The 18,692-nt window shown below is 39.4% G+C and overlaps 1 protein-coding gene across 10 annotated transcripts in view; it reads right to left on the reverse strand.

The window, feature by feature from the left end:
* The window catches only part of ZEB2 (zinc finger E-box binding homeobox 2), a 164,750-nt gene that overhangs the window by 25,739 nt on the left and 120,319 nt on the right, over positions 1-18,692 (reverse strand). For all 10 annotated transcript variants that reach the window (XM_083704315.1, XM_083704323.1, XM_083704317.1 and 7 more), the window contains 4 exons: positions 12,622-12,693; positions 3,608-3,796; positions 2,665-2,879; positions 92-200 (listed from right to left, as the gene is read on the reverse strand). In XM_083704315.1, the coding sequence (XP_083560441.1) occupies positions 92-200; positions 2,665-2,879; positions 3,608-3,796; positions 12,622-12,693 (585 nt within the window). The remainder of the gene's footprint in view (positions 1-91; positions 201-2,664; positions 2,880-3,607; positions 3,797-12,621; positions 12,694-18,692) is intronic.

Genomic DNA, 18,692 nt, shown 5'->3' on the forward strand with positions numbered 1-18,692 from the left:
AGATACTAAGCTTTTTTAAAGAAAACAAAAAACAAAAACTCTGCTAATTAAACAAAATGCAAATGAGAACCCTGGCACCTCAGCTACTCACCACTGTGGATTCGCAGGTGTTCCTTCAGATGGTGCTTGTATTTGAAGGCCTTGCCACACTCTGTGCACTTGAACTTACGATTGCCTGCTCCTTGGGTCAGCATTTGGTGCTGGGAGAGTAAAGACACCAGCATGAATTTTATGCAAATAGATATCTGTATATGTAGAGGTATGAATTTGTCTCTCTCTCTGTGTGTATTACCAGCATGAATTTTATATACAAATATATCAATATCTATATGTGTGTATATGTGTGTGTGTGAGTGTGTGTGTGTGTGTGTGTGTGTGTGTGTGTGTAGAAAGAGAGAGAGAGAAAGGTTTCCTTTTAGGAAAAAAATTAATTAAAGCAGTTTTGTATTTATCTGTCAGCCTAAAAGATCTGCATGCACATTTATTTGCCTCATCAGTGCTGCCATAAAAATCAAAATGTTGGCAGTAAACCTGAAGGAAATCTGAATTCACTTCGAGCATTTGCTTTGGAATTATTTCTTAAGTCTTTCATTGGCAGCACAATATATTAAGGCATGAAGTGCTGCAAGGAATGGATTTGTTAATTTTTAAAAGAAATTGAGGCTTTTAATATTCTTAGCTGATCATATTGTCAATTCGCAACTTGCAGCATTTATTTTTTTAAAAATATATATTTGCAGTGCTTCTGAACCCTTTAGCATTGTGATGATAAGCAAGCTTTGTTTTATCAAATGCAAGAGGCGGTCACTGCTGGGAGGGAAAGTCCTGATCAGAGAATTAAACTGGTTCTTTTTTTTTTCTTTCCCCTCCTTCAGAGCAATGCTAAGGAGCAGGGGCAAAAACAAGAAGGAAAAGTTGGCAGAAAGGACGAGTTAAAAAGCAGCATAAAGATAGGATCAAACACAGCTGACCTTTCTGAACAAGTGAGAAAAGTGCTGTGACTTTGAATTCTGATTTTAAAAAGGGGGAAGAAAAAAAAGCTGCAGTCATCTAGTCTGGATGTTCAAGTAGGAGGTCAGCCTCCCCCCCCACTCCCCCTTTTCTCCCAAGCAGCAATGACACAAAAGCCTATTGCAGAAAAGACAGCACAGAAACGGTATGACAACTGCTAGGGTGTGCTGAATCTTCCCACATTCCTAGTGAGACAGATGGTGTTACATGGGACACAGGGAGGGTTGTTCAAACAGCAGCAACCTTCAAAGATCAAGCAGAGCCCAGCCCGCGGAGCGCCATTGAGGGACCAGTGCTCATATGTTGCTGAGTTGCATAAACAAACAGCAACAGCTGCTTTGTCTCCCCCCACAGCCCTCAGAGGACTACTATAAACTTTAGTTGTGCCACTGTTAATATGATACAATCATTTTAATTTACTAATTGTAAATGCCATGAGCAAATGAGGGGACTTTTCAACACCAAAGCTACCATTCGTAATGCGCCAGCACAATCACACTCTTGCATGTGAAATTTAAGGCAGTTATTCTGGATAAATATCCAGCCACACGCCCCCCCCTCCCCTCCCAGTAGTGTTTTGATAGTCAAAAGCAATAGGGAAGGAGAGGAAAAGCCACTCTTGTCTCCTATTTTGTCAGAAAGGGGGGAAAGTTACAGATTAACAACTCGCTTTGCTCTTTAAAATGAAATGTTATGATAAATCCTGTCAGAATTGTATTTTATCGATTACTGAGATCAAGTGAGAAACAGTGAACTAACTAATTACCAAACTGCTTGATTAGAAGGTGAGCATGATACATGTTTGTTTAATTAAGCACGTCTTTTATTGAAAAAATGCCTGCCATGATAAATCTAAATCAGTATGACTTCTCATTCTTTAGAATAAAAACTATTGGTATAATTCTCATAGTAATGGGATGGAATGTAGTTTAAGATCTGCCATTTGGATTTCCATTGCAACACGTCATTATAGAAGTTTTAAGCAGGAATTCAAAAGACACATTCAATTTGATTAAATATAATGCATCAAGGAATCATTTTGATTTACAGGATATTTGCTGCTGGGATGTGTAGATTTCAGGAATAGTGTATTCATAAAGTGATCACATGTTATTAGAACAGCCATAACGCACGCAGATACACGCAACAAGATGAACTAAAAAATATGAACCTATTTGTATGGACTGCATGAAAAATATATACAAGGCTCCATAAAAAGTAATGAATGACGGAAAATAAGATTAGCAGATTCCTGAGATGTCTTTGAGATCCTATGTGGGGGGAAATGCAGTGCAAAACTAGGTGAAAAATGGAGATAAAATTGCTGAGATGTTTAATAATGTATAATTAAAATGCCACAATTTCATTCACATTTTGAGGAACATAAAAAAATGAAACTAAAGTCAAGTTAAAGTGCAAATAAAATTTCTAAATTAGAAATTAACACACTCATTCGATCGTGAACATAAGACTATTAAATCATATTAGAAGAGACCATCAAAAAATCATTTAGGCCTCAATTAAAGCTATTACCATTAAAAGATCTGCATCTTCAAAATGCCATGAAAAATTAATAATGATTGCCAATCAAAGCAATATCATTTCTCTAAGGGGTTATTATAGAAAGAAATCACTTAAAACAAGCCCCCCCACCTGATCTGTCCCTGGCTTGTGCGTCACCATATGCCGCTCGAGCTGGGTGCGGTAAGCGAATGTGTAGTTGCAAAGAGGGCAAGGGAAGTTCTCTTCGTTCTTCTCATGGCGGTACTTGATGTGCTCCTTCAGTGATGTCAAGCGCTTGTAGCCCCGGTCACAGTAGGGGCAGGTCAGCAGTTGGGCAAAAGCATCTGGAGTTCCAGGTGGCAGGTCTGTAGCCCAAGAGACGTGAGAGAAAGAAGCAGGCCAAAAGGTCAGTAAATCAATGGCAGTTAATGGGCTTATTGCCCAGGATGGATTGACAAGAATCACTGCAATCTGCCTACAGTGGAATACCCGTGATATCTACCTTGCTTGCAAAAACCACATCAATCACTTTTTACACGCTCAGGGCAAACTTGTATGAATCATAAGAAAATTAATTCAAAACTTTCGTCTGGCTTATTGTGAGACTACAATAGCTTGTGGGGGGGTGGGGTGAAAAATGTTGGGGTTTTTTTCTTTCTTTCTCTGATTTATTGATGCTGTGCACTTAATTACAGTCTGTTGTCTCCAAACACAACACCATCTAGTTCCATCTTCATGGATGCTTTTTCAATTACTTATTAAGGACTTAACAGAATCAGTTAGTAATCCTCAATTTGTCCTGTAAAAAAATTCAATCATTCCCAAACTAAAATTAGAGCAAGGACGCTGTTCCTTTAAAAACATAACCCTTAATTGTCCCTGCTATTTATTTCACCTACAGAAGAGTCTCAATTTGCTGACTAAAAAAGCAATCACAATATGCTGAAATTACAGTCCCATCTTTGCTCATGAAATTCCATGCTTCTGCAGCTGTTCTTCAATTTTAAGGTAAACACCCAGGCATGTAGTGCATTTATAATTGCAACAGCTGCAAGAGGTCAGAAGAGTGGCTAAAAATGAATTCCATCCTCACCATTTTCTTCTTGCCCATTGGCCTCTGGAGTGCCAAGACGAGACAGTTCCTCGGGGGCTTCCGGGTAAATAATGGCTGTATCACTGCGTTGTAGGTACTCCGCTATACTGACTGAGTGTCCATCTCCTTCATCCACTTTCCTCTTAGCAAAATATTCCTCAAAGTCCGACGTGCAATTTGCATTCTTAACTATAATAGAAAAGGGATGGGGGGGGGGAGAGAAATAGTTTTGTGGAGGATTTATATGTTTCTCTACACAGTGGTATTGAAGATGGTGTACATTTACTTTATGAGCCTAATCCTGTGGCTACCCACCTAGCTCATTTCTCCTGCCAATAAAATCACTGGCTGGTGATTTTGTAAGAGAATACATTTGGCAAAGTCACTGATGACACCATTCATTAATGAAAGATGGCAGAAGCCAATGCATGTGCCCTCCTCTTTCCCTCATATAAAAGGGAGGGGGTGCAATATTGTATGTTGTCTGTGCACAGAATCTGAAAAAGCAACATTTTAGACTTTCGTGCATTTTGGAATTCTGGTGTAATTCAATGATATCTTACAAAAACGATTCCTGAAATAAATTGCAACCAGTGGGAGAAATTCTAATCTCTGTCCTTTGGTACTCTGAGACCACAGTCTTATCTGAACTTCATGATAGGTGGACTAAGAAGTTAGCCTGCTTTTGGATCTCCTCAAACCCTATGGTTTGGATTTGGAGGTTATAAATCCTTATTATATATCAGGAGATTGCTATAGATCATCTGCCAAACCTTCTGTCCTTTGGTCTCTGAGACACCTGTAGCCCACTGTCTGACACCATTTCATGGACACAGAAATATATATTTTTTTCAGTGCTGGTTAGTGGGCATTGGGATAAGGAAGACCATAAGAATAACGGGGGTGGGGGGATAAGCAAGCTTGCATATAGGCTAATGGACATCTTTCTGATCAGGAAACTAGAATTCTGAATTGGTCAGGATTCTAGCCCAATGTCTTTTCTCTGAAATACATAACATTCTTGGAGAAGCAACATCCTCTCCCCCAACCACTTCAAAAAGGAACCATTGTTACTCAAATAATGTGATGTTGGAATGATTTTACAAACATTACTATTTAGTTCTGGAACACAATTATGTGAGGTAGACCCTAAAAACAGTGAAGTTTTCATTTTTTTCTCTCATTAAAACATAAAATTTGTTGTTGTTGTTTTGCCTGTGCAATGTCCATGGGGGGAAAATCCTCTGAACCACAAAGCATTCTCTTGCTAAAATTAATCATTTTCCTTCCTTCCTTTCTGAACATTAGATGCAGGAATAATTCAGTAAAGCCTATGATATTGCAGGAAAGTATTAATCCAACTGTATAGGAGACCTCACATTCAATCCATTGCTCAGTATGTTTGTTTAAGACCACCAATGTCAAAGGGACTTAAGCATGTAAACTCAGAGCAGAATTATAGCTAAAACAGCTTTTGAATTGTGTTTTCAATTATGTATTGAAAAGTACCTCTTCAGCACACGTACAGTTTAAGACTTTTACTGACACTGACTTTTTACTGTCCATACGTATTCAGACTTTGATACATTTATTTGAGTAGGTCAGGTTACAAACTCAGCACCAAGATGATTAAAATATTTTCTCTCATAAAGCAACCAAAATAGAGATCAAGTTGATTCTGCTCCCTCTTACAACAGCATAAATCAGCAGTATCTACCCTAAAATCAATGGGGTTGGATTGATAATTATAGAGTGACAGAAGCACTAGATTTACATCATTGTAACTTAGACTGTGGGAGGAAACCAACACACAGGGTTACTGAAATATTTAGCATCTTTGCCTCAAGGCAACAGATAAAGGAAAAAATCCATTATGGTGCCATAGGTGGTCAATGGTTCTAGCATAAAATCAACTCACACCTCTGTTTGTTTCATAGTAAAATCTTACAGTATTTTATGTACAAAAATAGGTTATGGAAAAATCATTTTATTGCAAAATCTAAAGGAAATACCTAATTCTGCAAGGGAGGGAAATGGTCCAGTAAAACATATAGTTTGAAACTACTAAATCCCAGGAGATGCCTTAATATCATTTACAGAAGGAAGCAATTCTGGCAATAGCCTCATAGATGTTGTTAATAAAAATGTTCCAGTTCCTGTCAATATGCAACATCTTTCTTCAATGCGCAACCTGCTGAGCTCAAGTTAAACTAACTCTCTCTCTCTCTCTCTCTCTCTCTCTCTCTCCTCCCTCCCTCCCTCCCTCCCTCAGAAATAGGTCATGATAAAGATGAATGAACTAGATAGGCAAAAATAAGAATCAACAGAAGAAGGGCGTTTAGTGATAGCCCTGAAAACAGGTGCTCCCATATTTATAAAGTTCTGAAATGGCTCATGAAACTAGAGGTCAAACTTCAAAATACTACTGGGGGAGTGGGAGGGACGGAGATATTATTAGGAAGTGGCATGCCCTGACCAGCTAGCTACCTAGCTAAAAAGGTAAAGGTGAAGGACCCCTGACAGTCGCAGACGACTCTGGGGTTGTGGCGCTCATCTCACTTTACAGGCCAAAGGAGCTGGCGTTTGTCTGCAGACAATTTTTCCGGGACATGTGGCCAGCATGACTAAGCCACTTCTGGCGCAACAGATCACCGAAACCAGAGCAGTGCATGGAAATGCTGCTTACCTTCCCGCCGTGTTGGTTCCTATTTATCTACTTGAACTGCCATACTTTTGAACTGCTAGGTTGGCAGGAGCTGGGACCGAGCAATGGGAGCTCACCCCGTCACGGGGATTCAAACCGCTGACCTTTTGATCAGCAAGCTCAAGAGGCTCAGTGGTTTAGACCACAGCATCCCCTGCGTCCCCCACAGCGCCACCCGCGTTCCAATACCTAAATACCTTAGTTATTTTATGATGCTATTCATACTTTGGTTCACTACCATATGCCTTTGGCAGTGGGTTTAAGAGAATTATATTAAAAACATAACAAAACAAAACATAACATAAAACAGATCCTTAGATATTTACCCCTTAACTATGTCATATGTTGTCCAGAATCCAAATATCCTCACACCTAGTTCTGCACATGCAAGGACATTTTTGACTTGTGTTTCAGTGGCACAGTTAGGTAACGTTAGACTCTGGACTTAATGGGATTACCCTTCCCTTATGGTAATGCAACCCTGCTTCTACTCGGTGTCCCTCTTGCACATTCTGCCTCATTCTTGATGTCTGTTCCCAGGTCCTGCTCTGACTGCACCACTGTGACCCTTGAACAGCCGCCGCTTCTCCTAATGCAGGTCAATGCACTTTTGCAGCAGAAAGAAGTTTTAAAAACAGCTTTCAATAGTTCAAAGGGGCTTGCGAAACAAAGCTGTAGTGTGTCTATGCAAGAGGAAGATTCCTGTCCAGGGGTCCAGCCAGCCTAGAACAGGAGCCTAAATCTCTGCTCAGGCATCTCAGGAGAAGCATAAAGGAAACCGTGTGTTGAAATCTTTTGTTACTTTCCTGGAAGTAGCGGTCATATTTTCTACAAACTTCCATGCAAACAAAACTGGCCCTGCCCATCAAGATGGTGACCAGTCTGCCAGATGTAGGAAGCCTCCAGAGAGGATAAAGTTTGCTCTGAATTTTGCAGAAACCACCTACCATTTTGCCATGTGCTTCGGCATATAGGACCAAATCAATTTTTATATTTTCATTAGAATGCCTTTCCTGTGGCCTTTTCCCATGCTCTCTTCTATCTGCTGGATTTCTGTCTTTCTTTGGGCCTGTTTGTGTGTGCTTTAACGCCTACACAACTACCACTGTCTCCTCTAATTCGCTGGGTATGTGACTGAAGTAACGGTTGGATCCCAGCCATATTCAGGTAGCCATCAGTCACACTGAGAGTGACTGTGGAATAGAGAGTGAATGATAAAGACCATTCAGCATGTTGAAATCTGTGAACATCAGGTTCTTGTATTGCCAAAAACTGTCTTTTTTCAGTGTTGATATACATTTAATGGAAGTAAACTCGGGTGTGCCTGGGCAAGTCAAATAGCCTTTTTTGTTGTGCTGGCTATCTATCATTATATATTCCTGAAGTATATGCCTTCTTCTAATGTTTCAAAACATATTTTCTTAAGGAAAGAAACATTCTGGTTAAATAGGGGGGATGGTATTGAAAAAAATGAATATATAGTTTGGATTGGAGGTGAGTTGTGAATTACTGGGTAGAATATTGAAAACGATATGGAAGAAATATCCGGAAAAAATGTTCATATAAATTATAATTGGTTTCTGCTGGAAAGCAGGGAGTTATAGCAGGAAGACTGAAAATGGTAGACAGCAAATTGAACAGGAAAATATTGTGGTTGGTGTTCTTGCCAGAAGTCCATCTCTGGGCCAATGGCCATATTGTAAAACTACTTAAACCAGTTCAGACCATAGGAACATTACTCAAGCATTGCAAGCTTATAGCCGAACATAACTGTTTAGAATAACGGTTCCAGAAATTTTTACAGCATTAAAAAACAAATTGGAACAAGGCTTATTAAAAGCTGCTGCTTTTGTCACTATTATTTCAAACATACCATTATGGTCACTACCTAAAGTTAATTCTTCCTTTGCTCCTAGTAATATACTAGATCCTACAGATGGTTAGTCAGCTTTCTCGAACAGGCCTACAAACAGTTTTGAATGCTAGTTTTGTACAGGAGGCTATAATTGTCTCCTTTGATACTAAACGTTTCTGAGGTTCTAAAACGTGTGCATTATTCAGTTTCCCTGTGCATTAAAGGAATTCAGGAGCTAAGGCAAATGTTTATGTCTAAGTTATAAACCTTTGAAACAATGGGATTTACTGGGTAGCTGACAGATCCTTAACTGAAACAACGTTAACTGTGTGATTATGTATTAAAGATTAATATAAATATCAAGTGCCATCTGAATGCAGATCAGGCAAGTCAAAGTTTCTCTTATGTTACTGACAAGAATTTGGCCATCATTAGAATAATTGATCAGCGTTACAAACAAACAAAATGTGACTGCAAATGAATTTTATTTAAAACTTTATGCCTCACATTTTTTCCACTAAAAAAAGGGAAAGAAATTCAAGTGGCTTACAAATTAAAACACCATGCAATATATTATGGGATGTGACTCCTCAAAACGGAATAATTCATATACCAACTATCATAATGATAATATGGCAAATCAAGAAAAAAAGTCAATAAGGGAAAATAATTCATAAAATAAACACATTTCAGAAGGGCACACCACAAAATGAGTGCCAGTGCAGAAAAGGCCCCGCTCCTGGTAGCTATCTATCATGCCTCATGCAGATGTGGAACAGAGCATGAGACAAGGAAGATGCCAAGGTCCCGGGCTGTTTAGGCCTTTGAAGATAATAAATCATAATAATAAAATTTTATTTATATCCCGCCCTCCGATAATGAAAAGCAGCACCTTGAACCAAGCCCAGAAACAAACTGGCAATTAGTACGTATCACACAAAACAGGCATGTTCTGACTGGTCTGCTCCATTCCGCATGAGCATTTTGCACCAGCTGAAGTTTCCAGACACTTTTCAAGGATAGCCCCGTGCAAAGCACATTATACTCTAATCTGGAGGTAACTACGTCATTAACTGTGGCAAGGTCTAACTTCATCAGGAAACCTTGTGGTTGGAAAACCAGCCAAAGCTAGCACTAATTCTTGTGATCATCCCTTGCTCTACCCACCCCCCACACAACTAATGTCTCTTGAAAGGACAGAGAATTTCCCCTTATATGCCCTCTGCATGATTTCTATGCCTATAGCCTCACACATTGATTCCTAGTGAATTTAAATTGCAAACAGAAATAACACTCCCATCTGTGAGTCAAGCTTTTTAGGAAGATGTAGAGTGAGTGACCTCACTAAGGAAGTCTTGTTTTAATTAAGGACTAGGGCAGGGACTCCTTAAAGCCTGAGGTAGCATAACATCATATGAGCATAAACCACACTAAGGAAAAGAGATATTTAAAGGAGACACTCGAGAGCATAGGAGGCCAGTTATTTCTTGTGGGAACTCTTGCTGTAAGATGGAGATAGCTACTCCTAATCGGCAACAAAGCTAATAAAACCACAGCCTTCATTAAGCAGGAAGTGGCAGGTCCTCATTGGTACATGCAGATTAGAGTCTCAAAGCGATCAGTCCTTTCAACTTGCCAACTTTTACTTCTGTTTTTCTTTGCAGAGAACTCTTTTCCTACCTTTTTTTTTAAATGCAGTTTCAGCAAAACGTATTTGTCCGTGGCTATTACTGGGTAAGGGTAAGCAGATTTTGTTTATCTACAGGGAATGCATTCATCCATTTCCTCAAAATACCTATAAGGATGAAAAGTCTCTAAGCCATGCTGGGCTGAAATGGTGCCAGTTTTACCTGTGTGAAAATACACGAAATTAATTGCTCAAATTTGGTCTAACTGGCCATGATTATGAATCATCACCATCATTTTGTGGTTGCATGTGAAATGTAGTATCAGCCTAGTTTTTAAGTAGACAGATTCTCACACTCCAGAAGCCACTCTCTTACTGGTACCAATGACAGCATTAATAGTCTTGTGGAACACCTGGTGAGACGGAATTACAACTGGAATCTAATAGAAATCTTTTTTATTTCCTGTAGGCCAAGATACAAAATACTGAAATCTGCTCTCTCTGCTGGATGTGCATTGGTACCCACCACTCAAACTGAAAGTCTCAGTAAACATTGTGGCCTAATTTACTAGGAATGCAGTTAGATAGGATTCAAACATTACAGTTTCCACTTACAGTGGATGATGCTAATGGCAGCTGGTACTGGCATGGAGATTATCCATGCATCTGAACCACTGAAATGTGGCGCTGAGACCACATGGAAGTGTCGGAAGCATGGTGTGAAACTCTTAAGATGAGACTCTTAAGAAGTCTTTACCATGAACCTTAATATAAATAGCCAACTTTACTTCTGAATGTAAACCTTTTAAAATATAATATTACTAATGATACATTACCACATGTTTTTTTGCTTTTAAAAAAAAGAAAAATAATGACTGAGAAACAAAATATTTTAGGGGTTTGGGGGAGAAGGACACTGATCTTCTGTTGCCACTGTCCTTTTTGGAAGTTAAATGGAGCTTGTTAAGTGAATGGCAAAGACGGTCGCAGGTGGGTTCTACAGGTTGGAAGGTGTTCTACAGGTAGGAAGGTATTCTCCAGATGTCCACCATTGGAAGATTTTCTATTTCTGACACTGAAAGGGTAGCAGAGACAAGTTGTACTGTTCCAAATTTTGGCTTGGCATTAAGCTCTACATTTATGCAGGGCTATGAGGGTTGACTTTGGGTGTTGTGAGGTTTGTAGGGAGGAAAAAATGGTTGATCAGGATCATGCTATATGAGATTGTGGTAGTGTATATGAAAGACAGACAGCCTGCCCTCCATAGCTTTAGTGATTTGGTTCTTACAAATTTGCCTATTGGGGAGCTGCCCTCCTGGACAAGAATCTCTGGGGCTCAGTGTTGGAGAATTTATGGTGCTTTGTGACATCTACAAGGCTCATTAAAAGGTTGTGAGTGGAGTAGGATCATACTGTTGCCAGTACATGGTGTTAACAGGACCTGTCCTTGGCCTTGCTACACACCATTAAATCCCAAGAAAAATAAAAAATATTTTTTCAGTACAGTATAGATGTTTTGATGTTCCTCTTTGTAATACATAACTAATGAAAATGTGACCTCATTTTACTTTACGGATTACCTGCCAGTATATAAGACTAATATACAAAAGATAGAAACACATGCACTCACACACCAACATGGATTAATTTTTCCATTATTTCCCCCCATAAGAATTAGGCAAGTCAGTTTGTTGCAAAGTCTAATAAGAACATGTGGGTGTGTACCAACATTAGAGATGTGTGAGTAATAAAATCCTTGTAGCATTTGGGTGCCACCCTACTTAACAGCATTGCTAGTGGGCACTAAGAATCAAATATCATAATGGAACATGAAAACAGCTTATTTAGGATGGAAACTACAGTAAGGAGAGTATGGAATAATAGTCTTGTCTCACTGGAAAAAGTTCCTTTGCTTCCATTTTCACAAAGTTAAGGTGCTCTGTCTTTCCTCACTGGCCAGGCATGTTTGCGACATCTTTATAGCTCAGAACTGTATCAGGTTCTTAACACTAGGACCATGGACAGAACTTTGCCAAATACAGGTATCCCTCACAAGGAGGAATAGTTGAGACACAGTCCTACAACTGTAGGCTACCTGTGAAGAAACCAGTCCCATTAATCAAATGGAAAGCAGCTTGAACACACTGAACTATCAAGATTGGAGAAAAACCCATTTTATTCTGGAGGTTTCAGCAAAGCATTAAAGAGATGGCTTAGAAACAATGCATCTTTTGTATCAGTGTTACTTTCTTTTCATCTACACACGGTAGGTTTCTGAGAAAAGGAGTGAAGAATGAGTTAAGGAAAGTGAAAAAAAAAGTTTCAGTGGTCTGAAGTATGCACCCAATAAAACATGTGGGTTTGGTATTGATACAAAAAGTGCACCCATTATGATTATAAAGATATTTGCACAGATCCTGTCACAGGAAAATTCTAGCTACATTAAACTCCAGCATAATCACCTGTATGGGGGGAAAATACCACTCTTTACAGTGCTGGAATCTATTAACTCCCAAGGATGCTGTCACATTAAATGAGGGATAGATGGAGGCAGGAAAATATACTTTTCATCAAACACAAAAGAAACTGTCCTAGTCACACATATCTCTGCAGAAATGTTCCCAGAAACTGCAGTGGGATCAAGGCTGCATCAATGGTTTGTATCAGAGTGAAACAATCAGGGAAATGTACATGTAATTAGGAATATCTCAAACTTTCATCTAGAAAAGTGAACTAGTGTACCTGGCTTATTCTTTCAGTTTGCAATACAAACAAAAATAACCAAAGGCAATAGGAAGCCAGAGAAGTTTGTATAGGTCTGCCCTTACCTGTTCCGTTGTTTCCAGTGGTCTGAATTGCAGCTTCAGGCCCCATGGTGTCATACTCTTCCTTCATTTCTTCTGTAATACAGGAATGGACATTTTCAGTGGACAGAATAGCCTTACTAAAACAGCGAGCAAATGGCAGCAACAAGGATGATTCTTTCAACAAAAGCACAGAACACCCCGCTTGTAAATCTCAGCACAATGGCTTTGTTCAGGCAGTTTCATGAATTTGATCATGTAATCTGAATTCTAAGGACTGGTCTGGACAATATGGGTTTCCTCCATGTGAGCAGCCCCTGTTGTTACTGGGTATACATTTGTGCGGACAAACACAAGAATTAGCTGGATTGTTAAGAGATGCGGCAGCCCTTCTTGTGGCCTGAGTGTTTGACAAAAGGTATCCTAAGAAGTGTTATTCCCGCAGTTCAGTTTCTCCAGGCAATCACATGCCAAAGGAAAGACCAAAGCTCAGTTGTAGAGCAAGTGTTTTGCATGAAGAAAGTCCCAGGTTTAATCCCCAGCATCACCAGGTTTAAGGTTGGGGAAGGCCCTGTCTGAAACCCTCGAGAGCAGCTGCCAGGCAGTGTCAACAGTCTGTGACTTGGTATATAAGGCAGCTTCCTATAAGAGACCTGGCCCTGAGTTAATTACTTAAAATCCTATAAATAACATGGAATACCTGAGGCTTTAGACACCAATGTGCTGATCCCTGGGACAGTGGTCTAACATTCCACCCCCCACCTGAACTATTCACAGGGACAGGGACGTTACCTGAAATGGCAACAAATACGAGGAAATTCTTAATGGGGTAATTTGTACAACTGGCGTGGTGATGTGGCTAGAATATAACTGGGGGCACCTAGGTTCAAATTCCCTCTCGGCCATGAAGGTCACTTGATGTCTTTGGGTCAGCCTCTCAGTCTAACCTACCTCACAGATGCCACATGTGGGGAGGTGGGGAAGAAGAGGCAAGTGTATTGCTCTGAGCTCTTTGGAAGGGTGGGATAAAAATAAATATATTTTTCAGCGTACACTTTCAAAAGATTGTTTTGAACTTATTTTGCTCTTGCCTGTTGTTAACTTGGGATAACTCGGCTTCTTGGTCTACTTTAATCACTCTCAGGAATCACAATAAACAATACGACGTGTAAACTGATAGCTCCTGGCTTTTAGCTGGAGCAATTTCATGAACTTCCCTCCATTCTACAAATTTTTTTGCAGCTGATGGTTGCATTGATCATGTGAAGTAATTATTCCCAAGGATGAAAAAGGTGACACCAAAAGTTACAATATTAAATGGTTCTTGGACCAATGGCTTCAGCAATTTGTCAGTGAACAAGATGAAAGAAATGGTTATTTTACTACATCATCAACCACTACTTTCAGGGAAGATGTAGAATGTGCTGAGTTTCAGAATGGGAGAGTAACTACAACTTTGCCACTAGCATTAAGAGAGACCCCCTTGAAATCATTCTGATGTGGTGATATCTGCATCAAAATATGTATAATACAAGCACAGTAATAGCACAGCAGGTCTTCAGGTTACGTTGTCAGCTGTGTATAACATGTCTCCAGCTGGCAGGTAAATTCCAGGATGGTATTATTTTAAAATAATTCCCGTCTCCAAATCATGGCACAACAGAATGCATAAAACTATCTCTCCTGGTATGTCTTGACTCAATTATCTTCCACGTCTGAATTCTGCATCCATATGTCTGCTGGTAAGGAGAACGGCAATATGGGACTAGAATGCTATATGTGAACAGGGAATAAATGAAGTCTAAAACATTTTTTCCAAGTAATGTGACAAAGAAGTGGAACTTGTAAATGGGTAAATCCAAAAACGGACCTAAGCAGACATTATCTGTTTAGGCGGTCTAGGGATAATGACTGAATTCCTGGTACATAGAACTTTAAAATGCTCAGTGCTTTTTCCCAGGGGGTACTTATGGGTTTGCAGTACCAGCACCTCTTTTTTTAGTTGTTAAAAAGTGTGGCACTTACTGTAGCAACTTCATGGTGAGTACAAACACCTATTTTTCTAGGGGACAAAGCACTGAAAATGCTTATTGTTGGGATTGTTAGTTTGGGTCCCCCCCAAATAAAGAGTTTGATGTGGATATAAAATGGTACAACATCAATCAATTTCTGCAACAACTGTTGCAAGGAAGAAGGCGAGGAGTACAAACTTCATTCTGAGGTTTGCAATCCTACAGTATTATTTATGTGCTCCGTTTTGTGAGTAATTAGCTGATTGAATAACAGGATCTAATTGTGTCATTTTAATCAAAACTAAAGCTGAGCTGACTTATTTCAAAGTTTTACAACCAGAATGTGAGATGCAGCTATAAATATACATTTTATTATTTTGTAGCTTAAAATAAAAAACCCCAAGTTAAAATATTCCTGCAAAAACTGCCGATAATTTCTTCAAACTATATAGTTTACAGTGATTTGGCACTTTGTCTCCTCCATAGAACATTGTTACAGGATATCTTGATTCCAAAAACCTTTAGGAAAATCCATATACATTGATAAAAAGTTGTCAGCTGTGATACACAGTATTTCTTGTGGCAGCTTACTAGGAAGCTGAATGGTACAGCACTTGTGAGAGGTTTAGTGCTGGATATAAATATAGCTTGTGTGGATTTTTTCCCCCCTTCCTTGATCAGCTCATGTGATTTCTGGTAGAAAGGAGTCACAAGTTTGTTTCCATCTGAGGGCACATCTACCCAGTCACTAAGGGGGGAAAAACGCTAACAGCATTTTCTTATTTTTTTGCATAATAGTGGTGATGCTAAGATTTCGGCTGCATTTCCTTCCTCATTGTAATGTTCTGCTGCAGTACAGAGAAGTTACATTATGATCGAGCTGCTTCCCAAAACCCAATAAATAGGCAAATACAGAGAATGCTCTTCTTGTTTTTGTGCAGGTCACAAAAGTACATCATGTATTTCGGGGCGAATGTGCCTTTCAAAATGCTTTTTTTTTTTTTTTTTTTTTTTGCTGCTGATCATCTCCAAATTCTGTATCAGTAAAAAAAAAAAAAAGCCTTAATTTCTAAGTGCTTTTATCTAGGCATGCTTTTTGTAGAAAGCAAATCTTACTTTACACCCCTTCAAGTCACAGAGAAACTCTTCCTGAACAGAATTGTGCATCCTCTTTCTGCGGCAACAATATTTTTCAAAGATCAACTATGTGAGCTTGTTTCTGATTTCACCAATACTGTACTCAAGTATACAGGAAACACTGCAAACAATGATTAAAAAATCAACAGCAAAGGGACCAAAAACCCAGCTTGCTGTGTTCGGATGTATCAAATAAATCTAAGAGTACGAGAGCTTACATTTATTTAATTTTTACTGATAGCAACAAAAGTTTGAGCAGATTTACCTTTTTGCACAGCACCTATGTTTTGCAGACTACATCTGACTGTGAGCAACACGCCTTCCTAAGAATCCCAGAGTATATTTATTTTGAAAACACTTGTAAAAGTTTGCATTTTCCAGCCACCCCTGGGATAAAGGTTTGTAAAAATAAAGAGCACTTTCTTCCTCGAGATGAAGAATCCTTGAATAAGCAGAAAGAGGCCAAGATGCAGGTGATTTATTTAAGTCTGTGTCAGTGATAATGATGTCATGGCTTCCAGCACACTGTGTCCACCCCATTGTGGGACGAAAGAATGTCAAGGACAATTCTAAACACAAAACTTTGATTGTGCTGAAACCGGAAAGGCACAGTTAGAACTCCACTGCGCTCTTCAGTTCAAAACCTGCATCCTGCAGGCAAAACTACAGAAGGCATGGGAGAAAGAGCAAGGCAGAAGGGGCTTATCTCAGAGTAAAGCTATGTGCTGAGGTACTGCGGTAGACAGCCAGGCACCAGGGATAAAACACAACTGAATAAGGCAGCCCCCAAATTAGAGTTATTGTCTATATTGTGCGTTTTGAACAATAAATAAGAAAAATATTTTATCACGAGAAAAAGTGTGTTATCTAAGAGTCAGGATAAACAATGAGTTGCTTTTTAAGACCAATCTCTTTTCATTAGACATCAAGGCACCACATCAGGGCACTTTTAGAACAATAAAAAAGACACAATAAATCATTACCAATCATTAGAACTAGACAGGTAATAGCAGAGTAACTTTCCTGGCCTGTGTAATGAGGATGGCTAAATAGGATTAGAGATTTACAATTTATTTAATTATTAGAATGCTGTTTTATTTACCATAAAGGTAAAGGGCAAAACACAGTCTGTTCATTTCTACTGCAAGCGCCAGTAATTCCAGGTGATCAAAGTCTGCAAGGCACTCCTATCATTTATTACAAAGAAGCAGTTCTAATTATAAAATAGTGAATTAAGATTCCACAGTTCCCATCTTTTCTTCATACTATTGATCCTAATTTTTACTATTTTTTTTAGGAGTTTGGAATTGTACATTTGTTATGTCATTATTAATTATTCCTTTTAAGGGGTGAAAATCCTGGTAATTGGTCCTTACCCTTGATTTCCAGATATTAAAATTTAAAGCATCAGAACATTCATTCTTATAGCCCTGCATATCTAGTTCATTAACAAATATGAATAGCTAACACCAGCTCATTTAAATACTATGTCTTACATGAGTTCTCGCTACACTCTGTTTCTGTCACACTGCTCCCAAGAATCATTGGCTCTTATTATACATGTAAATGGCTATCATAAAAATAAAAATTTCATTTAAGATTGTTAATGACTTCTGCAGCAGTCAGACTTCCTTTAATGATCATCCTCTGCCCCTAATTAAACGTATTTATCTTTCAAGCATCTTTGGCTGAGTACTCCCTCATAGTTGAAAATCTAAAAAACCTTAAGTCTTAATGGATATAGCGATAAATGTTTATGTGTTGAATTGCAAGGATTCTAGAAAGCCTAACCAAAAACAAAATTGGAAGCTGCAAGAATTAAAAAACAAAACAAAACAAAAACAAGTTTTGCTTGTGAGGAGAGGGGGAAAGGGAAGGCACCAGAGGGCACTCAGAGTAGAGCAACATGCAGGGTTTTTTCGGTTTTTGTTTTAAATTGTATATAGATAGTGCTAAACTCCTAGCAAATTCCAGGCCCAAAGCTTTTTTATAAATATGGTAAAATTAAAGTATGAGATATGTTATGTTTCCCTGATCTCCCCCAGATGCAAAGCACCAAGCATGGATGCTATACATTTGGACTGGGCTTCTTCATGAGCCCTGCTGAAATTAATGGAGGTTGTTTGGCACCATTGCCTAGTGGAGTGCCTTCTCTATGAGGTCTCATTACCACTGGTGGCATATATGTAGCATTAATAGCTGCAAAGCAAGAGTAGCAGTAGTGGTAAAATATCAGCAACAATCTTATTACTATAGGGCAACTGCAACTTCCCCGATCTGTACCTCTGGAAATGTATACACGAGCAACAATGAAATCAAGGTTGCTGATGCTACAGTGGCCATCTTTTTCGCAAGTGCAGCTTCAAGGGTGAGATGATGCCTTTCTGATAGCTCCTATTGTTGTAGCAACTTACTTGAACAGGGACAAGGCAGAGGTGAAGTGGGGGCTGTGCAAACACACGGACAGGAATGCCAGCTTAATTCCATCTGTGCATCGGCACAGCCCTTGACCTCACTGCTATCCTGCCCTACTCCAGGCCTATCCAGGCCAACTGCAGTGAGGCTGGTGTCCAAACCACTCCTCTGTCACTCAGTACTTATGCAATCCCTTACGCTATTGGGGTGGGGGTACAGCTTCTGAGTCATGTGGCCAGCATGACTAAGCCGCTTCTGGCGAACCAGAGCAGCGCACAGAAACGCCGTTTACCTTCCTGCCGGAGCGATACCTATTTATCTACTTGCACTTTGATGTGCTTTCGAACTGCTAGGTTGGCAGGAGTAGGGACCGAGCAACGGGAGCTCACCCCGTGGCGGGGATTCGAACCGCCGACCTTCTGATTGGCAAGTCCTAGGCTTTGTGGTTTAACCCACAGCGCTACCTGCGTCCCTCTATGTCTTGGTATGAGTGCTATTTAATGACAGAAGAGGGGCTATGTTTTTCATAAC

This window comes from Podarcis gaigeae (assembly GCF_964106915.1).
Source record: "Podarcis gaigeae genome assembly, chromosome: 1".
Lineage (NCBI taxonomy): Eukaryota > Metazoa > Chordata > Lepidosauria > Squamata > Lacertidae > Podarcis > Podarcis gaigeae.